Source organism: Equus przewalskii, chromosome 23 (assembly GCF_037783145.1).
Source record: "Equus przewalskii isolate Varuska chromosome 23, EquPr2, whole genome shotgun sequence".
Lineage (NCBI taxonomy): Eukaryota > Metazoa > Chordata > Mammalia > Perissodactyla > Equidae > Equus > Equus przewalskii.
The window spans coordinates 23,995,881-24,022,726 of NC_091853.1; the positions used below are offsets into that span (position 1 = coordinate 23,995,881).

Consider the following 26,846-nt stretch of genomic DNA (forward strand, 5'->3'; position numbering starts at 1 on the left):
TAGATGCTAATTATCTTCTTATACCCATCTGGTTCCTACTCCCTGAACCAAATGCCCAGCTTCTGGTTAACTTCTGTTTCCAGAGCCGCTCAGAGCCTAAACAGGTCTCAATGGTCCTAATGAGATATGGGAAAGAGACAGGCTTATCGCTAGCTCTCCTCCTTCTCGTTGTCAGGAGGAGTCCCTTAGCCCAAATTAATCCTTCATTTGACTACTTGGCTTCTTAAAGATACAAGGTGGATTCTTTTGAACATTTCAGACATCACACAATCTAAGACAAACTTCGAATGATGGTGAGCAGACCTCTTTATCAACGCCATGAATGCTACAATTAACTATAGCAAATGTGCTGGTAGACTTTGTGGTTCTCAAAACAAAGGTGAGTAAAAGCTACCTTGTAATTCATGAAGCTCAAAACACCATTTTTTAGCCCAAACAACACTTCTATCCTGCTGTAGGGCTAGTTTTATGAATGGGTCAGGTATGGTGTGTCTCCAAGGGAAAGCCAAAAAGAATCTTGCTCATTTCAGAATTCAGTGAACCATTAATTCACACATTACTGAAATTCGCTGCCCTCTGGCAATTCAAAGACACTCCTGACCCCGTGGAATCCAAGGATCGGACTCCAGAAGATGCACAAAAGACTCTACAAGAGTGAACGGCTGTCCCATTCTACCTTCTCTCTGCCCAGAACAAAATCATCCTTCAAAAGGGTACATGCTGCTTCATACAAACATTAGCATTTGTAGGAGACTCAATCTGCAGTATACTGAACACCATTCTACAAGGAGCATCTGTTTACTTTTGGAAAGGAATTTATCTTCTCATGACCATATTAACTCCAGAGATCTTCTCAAACAGCTTTAGGGCCTTTGCCAGGGGCCCACTGCCTTTTTCTGTTTGCCTAAGAAGTGTCACTGGCATGCTCTCCATTTCTCCTAGTCCTGACAGGGTATCAAGACATTTTCCTTAGGACAAAAGTAGAGGCTCTGATGCGCTCACATATGGTCTTTACAATAAAATGGAGTGATGGTAAAGAACATTTATTTCGCTATTGAGAAAAAAAGGTTAGGATCTTTATTTGAAATAGATTAAATAGCTAAATATAACATATAGAAAAGAAGAAAATACAGGTGAATATTTTTCTGATTTTTAAATGTATAAGTGCAAGTGCAATGAAAACTTGCAAAAAAAAAAAGTTGACAAATTTAATCTTTCAGACATGGAAAAAAGAAAGTTGACAAACTTAATCTTTCAGACATGGCTCCAGGTTTTCTTTTAAAAGTCATGATGGCATCCCGCATCACTTAAAGCTATTCCCAACCTGAGGAACTTAAAAGAGGACAGAGGGGCAGGTAAAGCAATTACATTATACTTTCATAAAACAGGTGGGGCTGCCTACATTTCTGGGTAAAATGAAAAATGCCTCAGTCAGCAAGAATCAAAACAAACATCACTAATCATTTTTACTTTCTTGCCAAAACTAAACTAAGCTAAATTTAAACAGGCCGCCCTATTATCTAAAATGAAATAGAGCTGTTTTCCTCTTTAATCTCTTTTCCCAGATTGGTCACTTTTTCCTTTTTCTTTTGCAGCGAGTGTCACATTAACAACTCCAGCCACTGGTCTTCCTCTGAAGCTATTCATAAGTGAGTTGCGATTACTGTTTCCTGAAAGTCATTCCTTTGATTTCTATGAGATGCGCAAGGATTGGGCTCACTGAATTTTCCCACAGTCATGATAAAACACCAATACCAAAAATGCTCACATTTCATCAAACGTGACAGCTCCTTCCTGCCCCACAGCTCAGTGAAACACTCCAACAATTTAAAAGGAAATATGTCCCTCCTTGCAGTTGCCTATGTTGAGATCACAGATAGGGCTCTGGGCTTCGTGGAAATTTATGTCATTCCAGAGAAGTCTATATTACTTCCATTAATGTGAAAGATGCAGCTGATTAATTTCAGGCATGCTGCAGCTTCTTTTACACCAAATACTAAGCACTCCATACAGCCTGACAAACCAGAGTACCTGTTAAGAGCTTCTTGGAGCCGATAAAGGTAGTTAATTAAAAAAAAACTATGCCAATTTCTCCAACATCTCCTCTTTTACAAAGGGAAATATATTTTCTTCTCTTGGCCATCCCAGAGTAAGGAGGATTCCTCAAGCACAACCCCCCTCGCTCTTCCAACCTCTAAGGTTTTCTCTAACGACAGATTCACAGGAGAATACCATTGCTCTCCAGGGTTACTAAGGCAGCACTCACTGCCTTTGCTTCCTCACTCCCCGGGCAATCATACTCTGCTTCTCTCCACCTAACTGAAACCACTTTCTCTAAGTCTAAAGGGCACTCAAGACCTTCTGGTGGCTAAGTACGAGTTCATCCAATTAAAAGAAAAACAAAAATACCCACTCAAACCATCCTCTCCACCAGTTGCCTAGGCTGTCTTTCCTCCTTTCACAGCTTAACTTCTTCAAAGAGTTGTGGCTGCCATTTCCTCACCTCCCACTGTCACCTCATGCCCTCTTCAACCTGGCTTCAGGATCATTGTTCAGATGAAACAGTTCTCACTAAGGTGCCAGTGAGAAACGGCGCACAGTCTCCCCCAGGCTTGACCTCCCAAAGTGGGAGCAGAAAGGACTCATTTTCTAAAGGAATCTGCAAATAAAGGGGTGACACCCCACAACCCCGTCCTGGGAACACTAGGAGATGGAGCACTGACTGCTCCCACCAACCACCTCCCCCACCCCACACCCCACCCAACGCCCAAGCTGGGACGATGAAAGAGGAAGGGACCCCGTGGAGTCTTTAAGTTCTCGGCTTTGTGGGGAGGGCTGTCACATGAGGAGAGATGAAGAGACTTCATCACAGAGACTGGGCATGTCTGCAAGAAGGGTAGACTAACCTCTCATTCCCCAAGTGGACAAGCTATGGACATGTTGATCTGTTCTGCCCCTACCAGAGCAAGAGAAAGGAAAAGTGCAGAGAGATGGCAGGGCAGAAAGAAGCCTTACTCTCCCAGTTCTGCTTGGTTCACTGAACACTGAGTAAGGTGACTAGTTGGAGCATCTTACCAGTACCCATTGGAATGGCCTTCTGCCAGGACAAGGAGATCCCAGCACCAGTTACATCAGAGGAGCATAACCACTCCCTCGCCCTCCTCCCCACCCAACACAGGAGACATGGTTGGAGCCCAGAAGAAGGAAAGGGAGGCAGGGGTCCCAGAGGCAGACCAACTCTCCTCCTCACTCCAAGTAGCTCAAACCACAAATCTGGCAAGTGACAAGCTCAGGAACAGCTTTAAATCAAGTATCTTTTTTTCTCATGGTGGTATTCCCAGACATACCCAAATAAGTGGCACATGGTAGGCTTAACAATTATTTGTTGAATAAAGGACCAAATAGCTTCTCCTTAATCCTCTCCCTCCTTGTCCTTTCTGCCTCATTTCATTCATTCACTCATTCATTCACTCCTACCACAAATGTTTGTTGAAGGTTGATTCTATACAGTTTAGTCATAGAAAGGTGATTAAGACATGCTCCCTGCCTTCCAGAAAGTTACTAGCAAAAATAAAAGTACAGGGGCTGGCCCCGTGGCCGAGTGGTTAAGTTCGCGCGCTCCGCTGCAGGCGGCCCAGTGTTTCGTTGGTTCGAATCCTGGGCGTGGACATGGCACTGTTCATCAGACCACGCTGAGGCAGCGTCCCACATACCACAACTAGAAGGATCCACAACGAAGAATATACAACTATGTACCGGGGGGCTTTGGGGAGAAAAAGGAAAAAATAAAATCTTTAAAAAAAAATAAAAGTACAAACTTGCATCTACTCCAAGGAATTATGTGAACAGTAGCATGGGAGTAGTACAAAGTACCAAGACATCAACTCAAAAATCCAAACTACTCCCTGAAGTATGCCCAGACAGCTTTTTCTGATCAGCTTAGATATGGAATTCTCAGGCCTGCCTTTCCCATGACCGCTGGTCCTTTATCCCTCCTGCTAAAATGCATTTACCCTCCATGTGTCAAGGGCAGCGGTTTCCACATGACAAATAGAAATGGCAAGCAATAGGATATATGGGAGTATATGAGGAAGCCATTTGGTGTAACCCTAATTCGGCCTGACTTTGTTTTTTCCCAAAGGGCCTGATGTGGCTGTTGAGCATGCATTATATATCTGCTTTAAACATTTACTATGGCAAGAACAAACACCCTTAAGATAAAGGTGCATCTTCCCCCACATTGGCATTTCCTTAAGGATAAGCATCTTTCCTTAGTCTAGGAACTGATTGTTGCACTCACCTTTGACCACCCAGCTCACCTATGACCACCCAGCTCGAGACAGCAGACCCACTACCTGCTGTGTCCATCAATCACTGTGCCGACAAAGCAGTCTCTCAACTATTGTAAAAGGGACATTTCAATCATATGTGAAACATCCTCTTTGGGGTTATGTAACCACTCTGTACACTCCACTTCTTTGGTGCTCTTTTTTCCTTCGGGAAGAAAGGCCCCGGGCCATGGTCCTCACATTTTAGCTCAGAATAAACTCACCCAAATTTTCATTTATAGATTGGTTATGGATTATTTCCATCGACACACACTACCATCTATGTGTGATATCCTGGAGAAAGCCAGGACAATCCATATTCCTTGGGTCTGGAGTAGACCAAGGAGATTTCAATGCACAGCCTTGGGTCAAGCCTTGGAGAAAGGACAAGGTACGCGTGGTCTTTCTTGGAACACCACCGTACGCAATCCAGCACCAAGGGAATGCTCTGGGTTTAGGATAAAGGTGAAGTCAGTAATGTACACTTCCCCTCAGAGAGCATCTTACCCACAGGGAGACGGTCATGCATTGTGGAGAACTGAGCCACAGTAACACCTATCCAGAAATCACATGTGATTTACAGATTGTTTATTAGCAGATTCTTAGTCAGAATTAATTAGCATTTAAAGCCACATATTTGCAGAAAGCAAATCATTCTACATGATTTCTGGTTTCCTTGTAATCTTTAGCTTACAGTCCTTCAGCAATCATTATTGCTTTCCATATATATTTTTGACAGGCATTTTTAATGATCATTTTTCACTCTGAGAATAACACCTGCTCAATATAAAAAAATCTAGAAAATACAGCAAAGTTGATAGCATAAAAAATATCATGCATTTTCTTACCAACACTGCTAATGTTCTGGCATATTTCCATTTAACCTCTGTTTGATTTAATAGCTATTTGGAATTAATATGCCCCATACGCCAACTCGGGTAAAATAATCACCAATAAACTAGGACATAAACTGTCCTCTGTAATCTCTTTCAATTATGAAAAAGGTTGTATCTTCACAACTGTAAAACAACCAGTAAATTCAGTTTAAAAAGCTTAAAGTCAATGGAGGGGAAACTGGTTAAGTGGGTTTTTCAATGTATGAAAGCAAGCTGGCACTCTTCACTTTTCTACTTGTCTTTCCAGCAGCCCAGCAGTTGGAATTAAGCTTGTCCAAGCTCTTGGGCAACTATCACTTCAGATCTAAACCCGTTTAAACATAAATTCCTTTGTTCAAAAAGGATAATTTCATGGGTGATTCTGGGAGGGACAAAAAAAATACAGTGCTAGTGGTATTTTCTTGACAAGTATACAATTGCCATTATTGATCAAGGTATTTAACAAAGATTTTATTTTCATCTCAGTCTTCCATAAATAGACAAGCTAGTCAATGATATCTAAAATAAAAATTACTGGCTTACCTGATTAAGAAATTATGCAGTCCAACGTCAAAATACCTGTTCAAATGAGACATAGACAAGCATATCAACAGAAGATATTTATGGCAATGATGGACTTGGCAAAAAACATGTAATTTCCATTCAGAGCATACTGAATAAATGGATTACCCTTTGACAGTAGTTCTCAAAGTATGGCCCCTGCAGCAGCCACAGCAGCATTACCTGGGAACTTGCTGGAAACACAAATTCTCAGGTCCCACCTCAGACAAACTGATTCAGAAATTCTAGGGATGGGCCCCAGCAGTTAGATTTAACAAATCTCCCAGATGATTCTGATGCAGAACCACTGCTCTAGGATAGCAAAAGTGTTTCAGCCAGTCTAAGCTCTCTCTCTGAACTATAGGGTGGATTTCCCCACTTTTCCAATAGGTGAGTCTTTTTATAACACTAGTTGTCTCAGATGTTCATTTACTCAAAAATAAACAAAATGTTTTAAAAGCACAAAACCACACTGGCCAAAGGGCTGAAGAGGGGTGAGGAAGGGTCAGCTCTCATTTTCCATACACCTCCCAGCCGTAGTCCCTAGAGCTTTTCACCAGAGTGACCCTGTCCATATCTGGGTCTGCCCTAGCAGGGTCGGGAGAAGAGCAGTGCTCCGTGCACTTGCTGGTGGGCCTGTCATTATGCTTGGGCCTCACACCAGGCATCCAGGGAGCCCTGAGCAGTGGTGGGCCCTGTCAGTCACATCCTTTCCCTGACACCACCAAACTGGCTCAGTCCATATTAATGGCACTGCCTCGGTTTCCCTAGTATGCACGCTTGTTCCCCCTCAACCTCCAACCACTTAGCCAGTGTCCTTCTCTCACCTATGAGTCTGGCTGTGAGTAAAAATACTGGGTGGCTGGAATCATGATGCTGCTGCCCGCCAGGCAAAATCGCTACTCCTAACACGTCCATGGTGGTGGTTGTGTCCCACCCATCCGACTGGCTTCCCAGGTTAGCGATGTGCCTGTAATTCTGTCCCTACAGACAATGAGCAACAGACACAGAAATTCACCCTGGAGTGGACTCTGACTGCCCAGGCCCTGACTGTCCTTAACTCCCAGCTCCATCCCTGGCCCTGGCCCTCAAACATCCTGGCATGCCGGGCACCTCACACCACCTTATATACATCAGGTGATCACTGAGGTATCTCATTTACTATCTCACTTACCTGAAACAGTTATTTAATTCAGGGAAAATCAAATTCAAGATACATAAATTCCATTTAATCATAAGTCTTTGGAATAAAGTTCCAAAAGGTGAAGGAAGTAAAGCTCAGAGGCTAAGTAACTTGCACAGAGCTCACAACTAGCAGAGGACAAAGCTGGGTGTCAAATTCAGCCCTAAAAGTCATGAATTACTTGCTCTTCCCACTAAACACATGGACTGTCAATGCCTCTCATTATTACTAATTGAAAATGGCTGCTCCTTTTAAAGAGCGATCCCTTTCCATTTCCACCTGATTTCTGCTTCTTCCAGCGTGGCCACCCTGCCCCAACCAAGCTCACTTGCTCAGCTCCCCTGAGCACACCTGCTCTGCAGACACCATCTACCTCCTTGGGTCTTAGAGTAAGCCAGGCTCTGGAAGTTATGTAACTTCTCTAGGCTTCAGCTTCCCCATTGGGAAGATGGGGATGCTCTCTTCAGAGGGGGTTATGAGAATTAGGTGATATAATATGGATAGAAGGCTTATCTTAATATAGATACAAAGAAGAGGGTAGTACAACTGGAAAGCCGAGGGACAGGGACAGAGCTCAGGAAACAGGCAGGAGAGCAGGAAGACCAATTGCTCCACGGAGCCTCATGGAGAGCCTTGAAGCTGAATGTGAAAGAGGGCTGGGAGCACAGGGGAGTGCGACCTGGCTGCTGGCCAGGGAAGACTTCATCCTGCCTGCCCTGGTCCTGACTGGCATCTCACTAAGATGCACAGCAGTGCATGGCTAGCTTCACCTGTAGCTATGATGTCTCCTAAAATTTAGGGTCTAACTGTACAGAAGTGAGCAATTGTGACAGATGCTGTGTTTCAGACCTTCTCTTCTCATGCACGTGTGATTGGTTGTGGATGGAATTTGGGGCTGGGACAAGCAGGGGGCTTTAAGCATCCTTGTGACAGGGAAGGTTATCGGGATGGAGAATAACAAAGAGTGGACAATCACTTGGAAACAAGTGGAATGGAGAAGGTCAAGGATGGGGATTAGCAAACGAAAATGTGACAGAAAAAATGTAAGGGGAGGGAAACAGAGCTTCCTCACAGGTATTCTCGTCTGACTCCTTTGCTGCATGAACTCATCTGTGCTGATGTTCACTCACTCATTGAAGAGGTATTTTGTAAGGGCCTTCTCTGTGCCAGGCACTGATCCAGCCCTGTGGATGCAGTGAGAGCAACACAACAAGCCCTCTCCTTCTCATGGAACTCACATTCTAGGTGGAAGAGACAAACAGCAAATAAGACTTTCATAAATAAGACAACATCAGAGAGCAGAGAACACACACAGGGTGACGGGACAGAGGGACAGGCCACACAGGGGCTCAGGGAAGGCCTCTCTGAAGAGGTGACATCTGGGTTGAGATCTGCAAGGTCAGAAAGGGCCAGCTATGCAAAGACCAGAGGAAGAGTGTTCCAGACAGCAGGACATCTGGAGAAAGGACGTAAGCTGGGAAGGAATGTCGCAGGTTGGAGGAGCAGAAAGAAGGCCAGCATTGCTGGAGTATGTGAGTGAGGGGAGACCAGGATAAGCTGAGGTTGGAGAGGGGCATAGGGACAGATCTAAAGAGCTGTGCATGATAAGGAGTTTGGGTTTTATTTTAACATTGATAGGAAGTACTAGAGAGCTTTCAACAGGGAAGCGGATTTGTTTCTTCATTTGTTCAAATTTCATTTGTTTAGGGGGTGGGGAGTCATATGCTTTATGTCCTGGAAACTGTCCTGAAGAGAATGGATGGTAAGAGAAGCAGGGCAGGGAGACCACTGAAAAGGCCATTGCAGTCCAGGTGAGAGACAATGGCGGCTCAGCACTGGATGGAAATACTAGAAATGAGAGAGGAGAGACAGGTATGGAATCACGCAGGATTTTGCAGGATTTTGCGGTAGAGTCAAAAGGACTTGCTGACAGATTCAGGTGGGGCGGGGCAAAAAGAGGAGAAAGAATAACCTTCAACATAGCTATGAGTGCCTGTTATCACTCAGTTTCAACCTGAGCAACCTGAAGGCTCCAGCCAGGCCTCGGGGTCTCACGGAAGCTGCAGTCACATCCACTTGCTGACCCACATCCGGACTGAGGGAATGAGAATGGTCCGGACTGGCAATGGCTCACCTGCTGGGAGAGGCAGCCATGTAAATCATGGCAGTGGTTTCGTTTTTTGGTTTTTGGTTTGTTTTTTTTAAAGACTGGCACCTGAGCCAACATCTGTTGACAGTCTTTTCCTCCTTCTCCCCCTCCTCCTCCTCATCTTCCTCCTTCTTCTTCTCAAAGCCCCCAGTACATAGTTGTATATTCTGGTTGTAGGCCCCTCTGGTTGTGCTATGTGGAATGCCACCTCAACATGGCTTGATGAGCAGTGCCCTTTCTGCACTCAGGATCCAAACCAGCAAAACCCTGGGCCACCAAAGCAGAGCACGTGAACTTAACCACTCAGCCATGTGGCCAGCCCCCTAGTTTTTTTTTTTTTATTAATTTATTGTGGTAAAATACACATAAAATTTACAGTTTTAACCTTTTTTTTGGTGAGGAAGATTGTCACTGAGGTAACATCTGTGCCAATCTTCCTCCATTTTTGTGTGTGGGTTGCCACCACAGCACGGCTTGACAAGCAGTATGTAGGTCTGCTCCCGGGGATCAAACCTGCAAATCCTGGGCTGTGGAAGTGGAGTATGCAAACTCAACCCCTACACCACTGGGCCAGCTCCCCATTTTAACCATTTTTAAGTGTACGGTTCAGTGGTATTATGTACATTGACATTCTTGTGCAACCATCACAACCTTCCACCTCTAGAACTTTGGCATCTTCCTCAAATGAAAATGGGCTTCCTCTTTACCATGGTAAAGCTGATCTGGGCTGCTATCAAAGGGCTCAGAGGTGCCCCTGCCCCCATAGGGCAGTGTTTTCAATTTCAAAACATAAGCAAACCAATGAAGTGTGGAAATATCTTCTCACTTAGCTTTCCTGTATAGATGTAAAAGGCTTAGGGAGCTAGAGTAGGAAGGGAACATGCTTTTTTAAATTTAGAACTGTATGCCAGGCACTGTTGCTAGGTGCTCTGTGTATAATCTCTTTTAATCCTCACAACCACCCTGCAAAATAGGTCCCTATTTTATAAAGCCTCATGTCCTTATCCTCAGTCACAGAGCTAGTAAACTGCCGAGTCGGGATCTAGCTCAGAGAACAAAATGCCAAAGTCTGTGCTTCTTTCCTTCATGTAATCAGCCACTGACTCATTTAACAAATATTCACCAGGTGCCTACAATGTGCCCGTAGTGGGAATTCAGTAATGCACAGCATATAACCCCTGCTTCAAGGAGAGTAAAGCCCAGTAAAGAGATGGCAAGTATTACATAAAAACAATAATTTCAATACAGTGTGATCAATATCAAACATTCTCCCCCTTAATGGATTGCAAACTCCATGAGAGCAAGAACCAGAGCCAGCTGCCCTGCAGATTCGCAATAAACATCTGCTGAGTGAATCAACGTGTGAATGACGTGCTGCAATAAGGCACTGACGCCTCTGCCTGCTCTGGTGCTCACCACAGTCCACTGCAGGCAGAAGATGCTCAAAGCAGTTATTTAATACCTCCATTATTATATGTAAATACATAAAATAAATACCCACTGATAGAAATGGGGCTTCTTTTCCGAAACAAGATAGCTATCAAGCTACAGCACAATTTTTCCTATCACTTTTTAAGAAAATAATCTGTCATGGCCACCAGCCCACAGTAAGCCAGGATTTCCTTATGAGGAGACAGAAGAAACAGTGATCCTCTGCATATTATTCTTGATTCCTTCCAGAAATTAAAAATAGGAAATCTTTTCTGTGTGTCTGTGATATGAAAGTTTTTGTTGGATGAACATCAACTGATAGCAGCAAGGGAAAGTGGCTTACAGCTTGATATGTAAAAAGGAACTTTCGAACAAGCTGCAACTTCCTAACGTGGCAGTGAACTTCCCATCACGAGATGAGTTCCTGCATGGGTTAAAAGGGTGTTTAGAGAAGATTGAACCGTCAGATAGAAAACTGGAATGGATGCCCTTAAAAGTTCTGCCTAGCCTCAGGCTTCCGAGTCCCTCTTAGTCACTTTCAGGAAGCATCTCTAAATATGCATGCTTACTTCCACAGCAGCAGCTCTTGTCTGATAACCATCAGCAAATTAGTAGACTGTGCCTGGGCTAATGCTTCCGTCCCAGCCCTGATGGTTTATTTATTATGGTTCTGACTGCTGTTCTTGCTAGAGCCTCACAGCGCATCAAAACTAGGCTTGTTGTGCCTGACAAAGTGGGGCTGCACATAGGTTTACTCATAGACCACAGAGACAAATATCCTTGAGTGTAGCCACCCCCTCTTTGACAGAGGAACAGTCAGGCCCACACAGTACACCCACAGCAGAATTTGGACCAGAATCCACAGTTGGGTCCAGGACTTGTTCTACTCTGCCAGGCTGCCTGCCTTTTGGGGTCTTGGTCCTTCCTCCCAGGCTGATCTCGGCTGTTTGGGAGCTAGGGGCAAAACGGCAGTGAACTGTGGCCAGAAGTTGTAAACGGCATACAACTAGCGAGACATGGTTTAGAACCACAGCTGTTATGGCCGCTTAGCATGACACACGCAAGGCAGTATTGGTAAGAAGTACCTTCAGATCTCAACCCTTGCTTCTACTTCTACAACTTACAACCTTCACAGTTTTTCATCTCCAGACTTGTTTATGGCATTAGTGGGCTGCCAAAGTTTAGCTCTCATATTCCTGCCTGGGAAGTTTGAAAACAGACTTAAAGAGTTGGAGGTAAAAACCAAATCAAATCACTACAAGAATAAAGTTTATATCTAGACTCAAGAAGCCCTGATGGGTTCTGGCTGGGCTACCTAACTTAATTTCAGAGAGCAGAAAAGACCTTAAAGTTTATCTGCTCTAACCTCCTCACTTTACAGATTAGGAAATAGAGGATAAGGAAGATGAAATAATTTGAAATGTAACTACACAACTAGTGGCAAAGCTGAGGCTAACAGTCCAGGTCCCCCAGACCTCAGTTCTTTCTTCAAAGTGTCACAACACTGCCCTCCTCTCAGTCTCAATGTCTTATTTTCTAAGAATGCCGCAGACACAACACCTGGAATAGGCTCCCTGATGATATCATATAATAGCTGGTATCACGTCATACCATCTCCATCTCCATCTGTAACAGTCATGTGAATACAGAGTCTGTAGGATGCCATTCCCTCACTTCCTTACATTCCTTCCACAGTCTGGTCACGGCTGGATCTAACCTGCATATCAATTTGAGATTCAACCTGCTGACAGTCAAGAATAAAAAGTGATGCTGGAAAAAAATGAAAGTGAACTTAAGCCAGTGAGACCCCAGTTGACAGTCAAACTATATTTGGTGAGAAACCAAAGTCTGATGGGAAAGTAGAAAATGAAAATTGTAGGCCTAGGAGGACAAATTCTAAAGAGCAAACATGGTGAAAACAGTGCTGGGATTTCACATGGAACGCTCTTCACCGCATCAGATAAGCGGGGCTGCCAGCAGATTATTAGGGAGCAAACTCTGGGAAAACAGCCCAAAGGCCTGGAGATCTGGACATCTCACAGTGCTGGAGAAAGACAAGGAGAGAAGATGCCAGTGCCAGGCATAAATAGCTTGGAAGTGAAGAGCTTTCCTAAACTACAGTAGAAACCACGTCACACTAGACGTGGAATTGGAAATTCCAAGTTTGAGCTCCAGCTCTCCCACACGTGTTTGACCACGAGCCAAGAAAAATCACCCCTCCATGTCTCAGTTTTCTTTACTGTAGCATGGAGACAGTGATGCCTACAGAGCAAAATGGAACAAATGGAATGTGTACAAGCACTTCATAAACATTCTATCAAACGTTCAAGATTATGTTCTCTCCCCAGACTTTATTAACTTCCTGAAGGCTCTTCTCCAAACTGCACTAATGCTGTATTCATTCACTTATCCAACAAATACTTACTGAGCATCTTCAAGATGTTTGGCACTGCAATAGCTGCTTAGGATACAAGAGTGAACAAGAGAAGTAAGTTCCTACCATTGTGTAAATTCTTGAAACAAGTACTTTACCAGATACACAATTTGCAAGTATTTTCTCTCAGTCTGCAGCTTATCTTTTTATTTTCTTAAAAGTGTCTTCTGAAGCAGAAAAGTTTTAAATTTTTAAAAACCCAATATATCAATTTTTCTATGATGGATCATACTTTTGGTGCCCTAAGATATCTTTGCCTAACCCATGGTCTTAAAGATTTTTCTCCTATGTTTCCTTCCAAAAGTTTTAAGTTTAGCTCTTATATTTAAGTCTCTAGTCTATTTTAAGTTAACTTTTGTGCATGGTGTGAGGTAAGGGTCTAAGTTCATCTTGCTTTTCATTTTTTCATGTAAAAATGTCCACTGGACATATTTGCCAACGTGGAGGTCATTGGCAGCCTTGACAAGTGCAGTCTCCTGAGTGGCAGAAATGGAAACCAGACCAGTGCCAAATGAAGAGTGAATGAGAAGGAGAGGAAGCAGAGACAGTGCGTATAAACAACTCTTATGACGAATTTGGTTCTGAAGGGGAGGAGGTAGGGTAGTAGCTGCAAAAAGATGAGACAAACAAGGTTGTTTTTGTTTATTTGGGGGGAAATCTTCCACTGTTACAGGTGATGGGTCAGAAGATGTTACCAAAGATGAGTACAGAAGTCAGCAGATTTGGTGGAGGGAAGAATTGTCACAGACTACGAGGCAAAGGCATCAGTTGAGAGAAAAACGGATAAGAGTTACAAGGTAGACGTTGCTGTTTTTGTTTGCTTGCTTGTTTGAAGGGAGACCTGACATCCTTCTGGGGACTTATGTCTCACCCATTGTGTGAAGTTCTAGTTGGACAGTCAATCCCCATCCCCTGCCTTCCTTAGGAGCGTGAGAAAGGTACCCAGGCAAGCCAATGGGATTCTTGTTCTCAGGCGTAAATTTCGAGTGTAGAGATAGCAAGGAAGAAAGAAATAATTGAGGATGATTCACCCTAGAATTTGCACCAGGGTGTGACCATAACACTTTTCTGATGTGGCTATAATAAATTCTGTTAAAGAAGCAATTCTATGCTTCTTTATTCTGTTCTTGGATGCACAAGTCCTTGTCCACTGAAATAACAATAAATAAATAATGTTTCACTAGAGCTTCACATTTACAAAGCACTGTCACAAACATTTCTAACAAACTGTAAGGAAAGCAGGGCTCGAGTATTATGACCACTTGCCAGCTAAGGAAGCCAATGCAGGATGGCTGACAGGGCCTGGTCCATAGCACTTGGTACAGGCTCAATAAATATGTGAATGAATGAATGAATGAAGAGTAAATGATTTGCTCACAATTACGTAGCTAATAAGTGACTCAACTTCAACGAACTCAGGTCTCAGTAAAAATCCAGGGCTTTTAAAGTGACTTCTATATTACAAATCAAATGAGATATTCTTATCAGAAGATTGTGTTTGCAATTTCTGGACGAGGAGAGATTTTCTTTTCATTCTTAGGAAGAATGCACTGGCTTTGTGGACCTAAAATATAGTAATAGGGGATATTAATTGTTGGAGCAGGACCATGGAAGAGGGGTCCCCTCACATTAATAAATTAAAGCACCTACTAATGGGATGCACGTGGTTTTATAAAAAAAAAAAATCCAAACAAACAAACAAAAAAACCCAAGAACCAAAAAATCAAACACAGTGTCCAGCAGCTCACAGAGAAGATCTCGGATCAAGCAAGGCAGCACAATGGATACGCCCAATAATTCTTTGTGGCTATTCCATCCTTCTAAGCACTGTCCTAAACCTCAGGGGTGAAAGCCTGTAAACTACACTTCCTGGATTCCCTTTTCACCTGGTTTCTGATTAAGTTCTACCAATAAGAGACACTCTGGCAAGAACTGAAATGCAAACAAAAAGGAAAGCCATTTCTCCTCTGGGCAAAGAGGCAGGCCTGGGGCCAGGCTGAGGACATCAGTAGATAGCAGACATGGGTTTTGTCCCCTGATTCTGGAGTGGAGTCCTCTGAGACCCCACTAGGGTGCTACAGACAGCCAAGATCAGCAGTGGAAGCTTCCAAAAGCTTCCTAACCTTTACTCCACCAGCCCCTCCAGAGACTACGTGTGCTTCCGGTTCCCTGTATTTATTTCTTGCCACTCAAAATATGGACAGAGCGGTTTCTGTTTTCCTGACCAAACTCCAGTGCGGTAGAGAAAAATGGATAAGAGTTATATGGTAGACATTGCTGTTTTGTTTGCTTACTCGGTTTTTCTTTTTTTTTTTTTGAGGAAGATTAGCCCTGAATTAACATCTGCTGCCAATACTCTTCTTTTTGCTGAGGAAGAATGGCCCTGAGCTCACATCCATGCCCATCTTCCTCTACTTTATATGTGGGATGCCTACCACAGCATGGCTTGCCAAGCAGTGCCATGTCCACACCCTGGATCCGAACCAGCGAACCCCAGGCCACCAAAGCAGGACGTGCGCACTTAACCACTGCACCACCGGGCTGGCCCCCAAAAGATTCTTTACCATAACTGGAATTCAAAAAGCAATGATCATTAGGGGCTGGCCCCGTGGCCGAGCGGTTAAGTTGGCGCGCTCCGCTGCAGGTGGCCCAGTGTTTCGTTGGTTCGAATCCTGGGTGCGGACATGACACTGCTCATCAAGCCACGCTGAGGCAGCGTCCCACATGCCACAACTAGAAGGACCCACAACAAAGAATATACAACTATGTACCGGGGGGCTTTGGGGAGAAAAAGGAAAAAATAAAATCTTTAAAGAAAAAAAAAAAAGCAATGATCATTATATCTAAAAATGATACCTAGCAAATTTTAAAACATATTCACTATTAGATTCACTATTAGAGTCATATTCACTAAATTGTACCCTTTCCCTCCTCAGTTTTATTTTCATACCAATTACATATAGGAGCCTCAATAAGAATGCCCCTTCGGTATTTATTCCCTACTTGACTGTCTAAGATATCAGCAGAGTTCCAGAGTTTTAGAACAACGAAGCCCCCAGATCTTTGCAGCCCCTCCTACACTCACTGATTACTAGCAAAGTTTCTTAATCTCTCCTTGGACATCTCTTTCACCTAGATGGTGCCAACTAATAGAAATGAATATGAACTATTTTTCCTTCTATAACTTTCTACCAAATTCTCTTTATTGAAATTAAGAAAAAAATAATAAAGGAAGTTATGTAGCAACAATTTGTCAATGGGAGAATAACCCCCATCACAATCCAGCAGATACAGGCGGAGGGAAGGAAGAGCAGAGGCCCGAAGGATGCAGATAAGGATGAAGATCTGCAGGGCTGTATCCCGGTGCAAGACTTGAGGCTTGAAGCAGCATGACACAGATGGTTTCACCAGGACTAGACAGGACATACTGCACAAGGCTGATCAGTGCAGCAGAGCCAGCAAGGAAAAATCAAGAGACTGCAAGGCAGGGAGCTAGTACACACAAAAGCTCTTGGCTTTTCATAAACCACCATGCAAATCATATATCCGTTGAGGGGTTAACATCCAAACTATATAAAGAACTCATACAATTCAATAACAAGAAAATGAACCACTCAATCAAAAACTGGGCAGAGGATGTGAACGGACATTTCTCCAAAGGAGATATACAGATGGCCAACAGGCACATAAAAGATGTTCAACCTCACTAATTATCAGGGCAATGCAAATCAACACTATAATTAGATATCACCTCCCACCCGTCAGAATGACTATTATTAGAAAGATGAGAAACAAGTATTGGAGAGGATATGGAGAAAAAGGAATGCTTATACACGCTGGTGGGAATGTAAATTAGGGCAGCCACTATGGAAAACAGTACGGAGATTTCTCAAAAAATTAAAAATAGAAATACCATAAGATCTAGCTACTCCACTTCTGGGTATTTATCCAAACACTAATTCAAAAAGATAGATGCACCCCTATGTTCACCGCAGCATTATTCACAATAGCTAAGACATAGAAGCAACCTAGGTGCCCATCAATGGATGAATGGATAAATAAGATGTGGTATACATACATACATATATATATATATATATATATATACACACACACACACACAATGGAACACTACTCAGCGCCATAAACAAAAAAATGAAATCGTGCCATTTGTGACAACATGGATGGACCTTGGGGGTATTATGCTAAGAAAAATAAGTCAGACAAAGACAATTACTGTATGACTTCACTCATACATGGAAGATAAACAAACATGTTCTCCTTATCTATAGATAAGGAGAACAGCTTAGTGGTTACCAGAGGGGAAGGGGGTAGGGGGAGGGCGAAAGGGGTAAAGGGGCACATGTGTATGGTGACAGATGGAAACTAGACTTCTGGTGGTGAATACAATGCAGTCTATACAGAAGTCGAAATATAATGACGTACACCTGGAATTTATATAACATTATAAACAAATGTGACCTCAACAAAATAAAAAAATAAAATAAATCACCATGCAAACACTCATTTTTGTTTTTCATAGTTACAATACCAAAGCCAGGTCAGTGGGCCAAGCCTACAGAAACTTCATTAGTAGTCCTTTGTTCAGACAGCGTTCTGGAGAGAGAGGAAGTTATTTCATACAGCTAACTGATGCTGCTGCCTGGTCTATGGGGAACCTGGCCTTCAGGGATGTGTGCAGGTGTGAACTAAAGAGACCGTCCAAGTTCTCCAGCTCAGCAGTCCTCAACCTGCTTCACTCAAGCTGTCAGTGCTCCACATCCGCATTATAAAAATTAAGTCCCTCTCCTTTTAGATGTTACCAAAAATGAGACAGGCTTCAAAGGAAAAAGAGATCTTACTCCAAGAAACAGGAATGATATTGTAAATAGTCTCCAACATTTTAAAATTCATATATTTCAAGGAAAATTAAAAATTTACATTTAATAGAAACACTGAGAAAAAGTGGCATCATATGCAAATTATACCAAAAACCTTGCTCTTCTGAACATAAATCCATTTAAGAGAATAAAGAATTTCATTTCTTCCTCTCTTCAATAAATACATTTCTAGCCCCTACCTTGGACCAGATACTGTCAGGTTCTGGGAATGGTCTCTGTGTGCAGCAGTTTACAGCTTAGGGAGAGAACCGATACAAAAAAGACCTGCGGCTGCAGGGCTGACAAGCAGTATGAGCAATTTAAAGTGCAAACAGTAAACACCAAACAGGAGGCTTCTTGGAAAACAGCTGCTTTCCAATTAATTGGTAGCACTCACTTTATCCCAAGAAACGACTCCATTTTGAAACTCCCGCAGTTTGAAGTTAAAAGCCAGTAGCTATCTGTTTTTACTTAGTGTTGTGCTTTCTACTCATCTCTTAACCCTTTAACTGGAAGCCTCTAGCCTACTTAGACTCTATTAACTCTTCAAAGATAATTTGTTCTTTTTCAGTTACACTAGTAAAAAAAACCCCACAAAATATCACCTAGGAAAACTAAAACAGATTTGTTTTTCACAGCAGGGTCTATCAAATTATATTAAAAGTCATGTCTGTGATTTTTCTGTAAGATTCCTTTAAGTAGGGCACACCTTTATGTATCTAAAACCCATCTTCACAAAATATAAAAGTTTAATTGTCCCCTCTTTATCTACAGGTAGAATTTCCTACAAGCTCATTACTCAGACCACACTCACTATTCAATAAGCAACAGAACAAAAGGCAGAAGGTACAACTAATATCACAAGCCCAGGTATTATATTCTACAAGAAACTTGAATCAAGCCCACAGTCATGCATAATATATGTCCCCAGATTTAAAGTGAGATCCACAAACAGTAGATATACTTGGCAGATGACCAGATAGGATGAGGCAGGATTTGAAAGCATACCACCTGAGGGGCTAAAACAGGGAACCAAATAAGTTTAATATGGACAACTAATGGATCAGAAAACACGAGGGCATGATTGCGTCTTCAGGTGGATTTAGTGCAGTTTTGACTATAGCCAAATGGGGTGCCTTGGTAAGTTTCCTGTCACTAGATCAGATTCCCTTGGTAACTTCCATCCATCCATCCACCCATCCATCCATTCATGCATCCAGCATTTATGAGCACCAGTTGGTAAACAGTGAGTATGTAGAAATGACCAAGATATTCCCTCTTTCACACAGGTAAGGGGAATGAGGAAAGACCTACAAGTAAACCGGCTATTACTGTATTGTGTGATAAATCGTAAGAGAGAAGGAAGAACTGGAACTGTGGGAGCCTATAAGATGAAGAGAGTGACATCTGGGTAGGCTGCTCAGAGTAAAGGAGCCTTGACCTGAGCTGAGCTTTGCAGGCTGAAGAAGAGTTAGTCAGAGGATGTAGTAGGTGAACATAGAGGATGTAGGTAGATGAGTGTAAGAGTGTGAGACTGTGTGTGTGATGACATTCCAGACAAAGGAAGCAGCTTATAAGAAGTAGAGACAAAAGGAAATGCATTCCATTAGCTGAATGGTGTGGGGAAGGTATCTGCAAATAGTTTGGTATGACTGAAGCAAGAGTACAGGGGCAGAGGCAAATTGAGAGCAAAATATAGATAATCATAATAATAGTGAATGTTTATTGGGTATTTAGTATGTGCTAGGACTCATTTAATCCTCACAACAACCCTGTCAGGACTCTATTAATTATCGTCTCCATTTTGCAGTTGAGGCAGCTGAAGCCCAGAGGTGTAAATAACCTGCCTAAGGATTCTCAGCTGGCAAGTGGGGGAGGCACCATCCCAAACCAGGAGGTGCGGCTCCAGAGCCCACAGTGGTGAGCTCTGCCTTCACACAGCCTTCCTGAACATGCTCCTACATCAACAGGAGTTTGAGGGCACTAGGGAGCCATTAAACAATTTTTAGCACAGGAATGACTGGATAGAGATTTGCCTTCTCAAAAGATCCCATCTGGCTTCAGTGAAGGGATGGAGGAGGAGGGGGCAAGAGGGAGGTGGGGAGGCCATTTCTGAGAGATAGTGGTGGTCCTGCTGAGATGGGCATGAGGGGCCTGAACCAGGCTTGATCCAGTGTGGACTAAGGTCACGAGGATTTAATGGCACATAAAGAAATCACTACCCTCCTCATTTCTTCCCACTTTCAATCAAGGACTATATTTATCCTCATAAAAATGGTGTCTTTGGGCAGGTTACGTGAGATGGCTGCACAATGAAGATGCTTAAACGCATTTTGGCTGTTTTCAACTTTTTCTATCTGGAAACTTTTTTTTTTTTTTTGCCTAGTGAGCCTTACAATGTGTTATTTTTGTCTTCTGGTGTGAAAAAAATAGTTTTGTAATTTCATATTTTAAGTATTTTCCTAGATTGAAAGTAAAAATCTCTACTATGGAACATTTTTCTTAGTTGATAAAAATCTTCACAATCTTCCCCTATTACTGTGTCTACACTTGACAAAAATTAAGACATGACACCCAGGATAAATGCCACAGACCTCAATTTAAATTTCTAGTATAATACCACCATTAGGTCAGAGGGTCCTTGTTTCACTCCCTTTGTGAGAACATTAGTTTTGACTAATAGTCTCATTAAGGGTTTTTGCCTGAGGACACACGGAGATGTCAAACCTGAGAAGTTTTCTGAGGTGTTTGATTTGGTCTGAATACCACCTCTTGGGTGAATATGAAAATTTTTAGGTTTGGTATTTCCACCTCAGTTTTCATGTCCAGAGGGCTCTCCCCTACAAGATTCTCCTGGGAACCAAGTCTATGTAAGAGTGTTTCAACTCCAAATGGAGACATCCAAGAACTCAGTAAAGACATGTCTCCACTCATTTCAAATTGTCATTATTTCTGGGAGAGTACCTGCTGGTGGCTGAAATTTCTCTGAGATGCTCAGAGTTACCTTTTGTTTCTTTAGAACGTGTTGAATGACAGAGCTTTCGCCTGACTTAGCAAGTCTCTGTTTCTCTCCTCTTCTAAACCATTACTTGGTCCACCACTCCATTCAGGCCCAATGTAATTTGAAGGCCTTGTGGCCTATGAGCCTGGAGTCCAGTCCTCTTTATCAGACATCAGAGAGCAAAGCTCAGATGCCAAACCTGGGCTGATGCAGGGGCCATAGAACTGGTTACCAGATCTCAAAACAGCGTGTTGCAGAGACGTAGCAGACTTCTGTAGAGTTACTACTCTTACTAAAATGGGATCATAAGATTCTTTGCTTCCTTCTAGATCTCAGTGGTTAGCAGAGGCTCTACGTTAGGACATGGAAAAATCTTTAAGGACTGTGCCCCCTACAGATAAGCCCACTCAGCTGATTTGAAATAACAGTGAGTGATGTAATGCCCTTCCCAAGGGAATGGCACCATAAACCACTGGGGACAAAGACTTGGAAATGACACGGGATGAGCATCTAGAATTTTCTTCCGAGCCCCTCTTTAACAAAAGGCATACATTCAAGAGGTGTTATGGTTAATATGATCATGGGCAGTTTTCCTGGATTTCCAGATAATCAGCATGTAAGAAGCCTGACCTACAATCTCAGCTTTACAAGCTCCAAATAAATCGAAACTCTGGAGTTGACAGCTACCAAGACTCCAGTGAATGCCAGTTACCATGGAGTAGAAAAAGAACATTACAAAAAGAGGCCCTGGTCAAGAGGAACTGACAAAATACTTGGGGGAGGCTGAAAACAGACAAAATAATGATATGGGCACAATTACAAACACCATGCAGTCAAGGAGCACAAAATAAGATCCTCAAATCAGGCCTGCTTGTCTCTCAGGAAGGCTTTAATGGGTGTTTACTCAACATTTACGTATTTAATTATGTAGACTAATTATGCAGTTAAATTGACAGGGTCACAGAGTGCCTTTTCAGTCACTCCTAAAGAATCCCAGTTTAGCATTCACCCCGGTTTACGTTCTCCTCCTCTTCCGCTCTCTTCCCTCTGCTTGGCTAATCTCCCCACTTCCCACCCTTAGCTCCTCAGGGCCAGCATAACACTATTTACCCACAATAACACAACCTCTGTAAAACTGACACATCTTAAAGAAATAACTTAAACTGCATTCAAATTCAGTTGCACCTGAAATGAATAATATCAACATAATGACTTTTTTATCAAGGAGATTGAATCTTGAATGAACAAGCACCAGTGGAAAACGAGTTACTTAGGACTTTTCAATGGACAGAATTTATTGTAAACCATTCAGGAAAGCACTGCTTCTGCTGTCCCCCTTTTAGTGTGGAAATTTCCTTTTTCTCTTACACCAAACTTGATAATGGGACTCCTCCAGGACCCTATTTTGGTTCCTTTGCTGTCTGTGAATGTTTTACCTCTTATTTCATTATCCATTGAACAAATAATAATTGAACACCTACTGAGTGCCAGGCTTTGTTTTAACTCTTGGAAAACATCAGTCAACAAAACAGACAAACGTGGAGCTTCTGTTCCAACAGGGAGAGAAACAATACACATGACACAATACACATGACAGGTAAATAGACCATACACTGTCTTAGCAGATGCTAAGTACTGGAACAAAAAGAAAAAGTAGAGCAGACTAAGGGAGATGGGGGCAGGGGTAGCAATTTTAAACAGAATGGTTAGGTTAAGCCTCATTTTGAAGGTGGCATCTGATTGAAAGAGATGAGGGAATTTTTGATACAGATATGCGGTGGAAGGGCATCCACCCAGAAGAAAGGAAGGACAGGTGTCCCTTGTGTATTACGAATTACTGTGCTGATCCATCAAGTTCTCCAGCAACTCTGGACCTCTCTTCCAAGCTGTTCACTATCCATTCACTATCCATCCCTCGCATCTCATCACAATGAAACACACATGTCCTTCCTGGTTGTCAAAACAAATGTGGAAGAGGAGGGTGTTCTTTGGTGACCAGCATGAACCTCCCTTCAAACACTCCTGATCCTTGTCTTTCAACTGGGTACCCCGAAGTCCAGTAAAGAATTCAATAGATGTTGTGTGACTCTGCAGGAAACTCCGATTATTCTCTTCCATTGCTAGAAGGCTCTCTTGGTTGCTTTTCATTATTTTTAAGTATTAACTAATTCTCAGCAGAGCTCCCACTCCTCACAGTTCTGTAACTCTGTTCTCATCCTTGGTTCTGAGCCCCTCCCTCTGCCCACAGACCTGCTGCTTTGCCATGTGAGTTGACTTCTCTAGCTATTCCCCAGCCACACAGATGCATGGCATGGCAGCCCCCATTCTCTTCTGTCTTCTCCCACCCTCCGCCCCTCTCCACCAGGATCTGGACTTCATAGGAGTAAAACCTGAAAAATCACACCATATGTATGAAGAATAGTCAATGAAAACAGTTTCAAATAATTATATGGCTTTAGGTTGTGAGAGACTGGGGACTTCATTATCCCTCCTTTCACATTCTTCAGAGGCAGATTTTTCACTCTTTGTTGAAGAGAGCTGAAGAGGCTTTCAAAGTCATAGTATAATCAGCAAATCAAGCTTTCCTTTAGGCTAGCAGCCTGTGCAGGATTTAATGACTTGGGGGAGGGGACACTTGCCTGCCTGTCACTGAAGCCAAAAAGAAGAGATCTAAGAGGCTTGACCTTAGATGACAGTGATTCCTGAGCTGAATGCTCTTGACTCTTGAGTTTGCAGAAGCCCTTAACGTTCTAAGTACACAAACGACTATGATTACATATGAAGTGTAAATACTGGGGCCAAATCCTCTATAATTAACAACCTCAGAAGTTGGCATGATGTATAGGGAACACTGTTCTCTCCCCACACGGAAGGTCTGTGTGTGGTCCCTGACTGTCCAGTCAAATGGACACACACTCAATCCGGCCTACCCTTGGCTAGCAGATAAGGACACAGGGCTGCAGACAGTCAGAATACTTAGAAGAGCACCCAGTCTCTAGATAAAATCTCTAATTATTAATAATGTGATTAGCACTTTCAGCATGTCCAGAACTATCCTTCAAAATGAGTGAAGAAGAAATGAGAAGCTGATTGGAGTGGCTTCATTATGGGTAAGCATTAATTTAATGTAGTCTTAGGACGAATTCAGAAAAATGCCCTTTAACAGGCTGTTATAGAAATTTATTTCCCTTATTATGAGAATTCTTTGTGTCTACACATCTCTATGTTACAGCTAGCAAATGTATTAATTAACATCCTGATTACACTTCTTTCATTAGGAATAATTTGGAGGGATAAGAAATTCTTAAAGAAGATAACCGATGCAAAGTGCCTATTTTGCCCGACACAAGAGCAGAATCTTAGGGCTGATGGGTTAGGACAAATATGTGAGAAGACTTAATTCAAGCACATAAAATTCCTACCTCAGTTCTCAGAATTAGAGAATTTTAAAGCTGAAGAGGATCTTAACGATCGTAATTCTATTCCCTCTTTTAGCATTAAAGGAAACTGAGGCCCAATACTACAGCTTATCAGATGCCCTCTGAAAACAGGAAAACACAGGGCATGTAGTCTGAGATCCCATGGTCGAAGTGGCCCCAGAACCTGAAGAGTTGCTAGTGGAAGAGGTCCACATGTCAGCTCTGCTGGGAGTATCCAAGGAGGGATGAAATGGGCCTCACCCTTGTCTCATCTGTGAAGACAAGGATGGGACCACAGGTCTGACTAGAGGCAGACTGGTGAACAAGTCTGTGGAGCCTGACCCTGAGCCTACAGAGAGAAGGACCTGCCTCAGAGTGGTGGGGATCTGGGACTCTGACTGTGCGATGTGTCCTAGAGGGAAGAGTTGCTGTGTTAAAAAGTCACACACACGTGTGTTCTTCACTCACACTCCCGTCTAGGTCCTGGGACCACTCCTGCAAGGGAGGAGGTCTGGCCTCTTTGTTCTTTCTTCTTCCTCATTCATATTTTCATGTACTCTCGTCTCTCTCTTGTTCTTCTGGTAGCCACTTGACATGAGGCAAGATACTGAGGTTCAAGTTTGGGCTTAATGAGAAACAAAGTGATCCCCAAAACCTCCTCTTAATGCTACTCTGCACACAGCCAGCCATGACCCTGAACTTATTTACAGACACTTCAGGGACCACAGTGGAGAGACAAGCAGTTGGCAGGGCAGGGTTTGCACATAGGTATCTTTCCCAAATACCATTTGAGTATGTCCAAGTCAGGTTGACGGGGCTCCCATTGGCTAAGACTGGGACAGTGTGAGCACTAAAAAATTATGTAATGAATTATAAATTTCTGAAAAATAGGAAGTGGTGCAGCCATACAGATAATGAACAGATAGACAAACAAATGGGGGAGAGGCTGTTGTTTACAAGAGAATGCCAAGAGCCAACTGGTAAGTGCCAAAGTTGGAAAATCATCATTTTGAAACCATTATAATAAAGACTGGTTCAGGCAAGGATCATCCATATGCTAAATCTAGGGGAAAATTTTGACAAAGAGCAGGATATTTGTATGGTTCTAAAGTGGCTCCCATAGAACGCTTATTAGTTGTAATGCAAATGAATGTAGTAACCACACAGTCAGATTACAAAGAAGGGTATTCAATATACTCTTCCAGGATGATGAAAATTAACATCACCAATGAGAACAGTTGGACCTGGTGTGCCTCCAAATGTGATTCCCTAAAAAGGACACATTTCTTACGTAGTATTCCTACTCAGAATGCATAATCTAAATCTAATAATGAGAGAACATCAGACAAACTCAAAATAGAGAATGTTCTATTAAATAAGAGAGAACCATATTCTTCAATGTCATAAAAGACAGAGAAAGGCTGTGGAAATGTTCCAGATTAGAGGAACCCCTACAACTCCATGGCAGTCTAGCACTTTCCCACTCTCTCCTCTGGAAGAATTCAGGCCTAGGGTTAATAACAGGGTTTACCATTCCTTATATGAATAATGCACAGGTGGAAAATCAGAAGTTTCTTTAAAATTCACAGACCTCTTCCATAACTTAGCCCATGCTGAGGCTCACAAAAACAAATAAAATTAGCCCTCTCCTGGCAGATGCGCCTGCCAATCAGCCACAATCCCATTTTGCCTCTGGGCTTTGCTTCTTAACTAATATTTTTTTCTGAATTGTGAACTCACAGCTTTCTGAACACAGCTTTTGCTTTGTGACAAAAATGGATTTATCCTTACAATATAGAAATAGATTTATATTCTAGAAATGGATTTATACCTGTATCATTCTGCTTTGGCTGGTGTGTCTCTAATCCCATTTCCAACTCAACTTTCAAAATGCAATATATTTACAGATACACAGTACATATAATAAAAATAACTTCCTTCATTGAGCTGGCCACAGCCAACTTTAATCTGTGGTTCTAGTTCATTAAGAAATTAAAAATACACCAGATAATATCAATTCTTCTACTTTGTATTATAGACATTATTTATCTAGATCATGGTTATTAAACATAAACAGAAATTGATCTTTTCTTCACACCACTTCTCCTTGCCCCCAACACACACAGTCAAGCACACACATAGCCTAAAGCTGAAGGGAACTTGATTTCCCTTAGAAATCAAGACAACCTCTCTGCTGCCCTAGGATGAGAACATATCAGGAGCCCCACTTCACAGATGAGGCCATCATGGTCCAGAGGTCCAAGAGCTGACTTAAGTTCACACAGCTAGGGAACAATTACATGGGGTTAGGATCCTCCAGCAGCTCAGAGAAGCATTCTCTCTACTGTTCTAAACAAATGTGGAACATCACTAAATTACGGAATTTTTATGGTCTAGCTTTCTAGCTCATCTTGAGAATCACTAATATGGTTTGATTCATTACATTTAATTTCCCACCATTTGAATAGTCCCAATGCTCGCCTCATCGCAGTAGAAATAAAGATTTGTGGATTTTGTGCCAAAACAGTAGAAAGATTCACAGTGACCAAGTGCCACTAAAACTGAAGACAGTGCAACAGTTGTGC

General features: G+C 42.5%; 1 protein-coding gene across 14 annotated transcripts in view; it reads right to left on the reverse strand.

The window, feature by feature from the left end:
* HHAT (hedgehog acyltransferase) overlaps window positions 1-26,846 on the reverse strand; it is a 309,501-nt gene that overhangs the window by 136,942 nt on the left and 145,713 nt on the right. For 10 of the 14 annotated variants that reach the window (XM_070591304.1, XM_070591298.1, XM_070591295.1 and 7 more), the window contains one exon: window positions 5,747-5,782. The exons of the other annotated variants lie outside the window; for them this stretch is intronic. In XM_070591304.1, coding sequence (XP_070447405.1) covers window positions 5,747-5,782 — 36 coding nt within the window. The remainder of the gene's footprint in view (window positions 1-5,746; window positions 5,783-26,846) is intronic. 14 annotated transcript variants of the gene reach the window in all.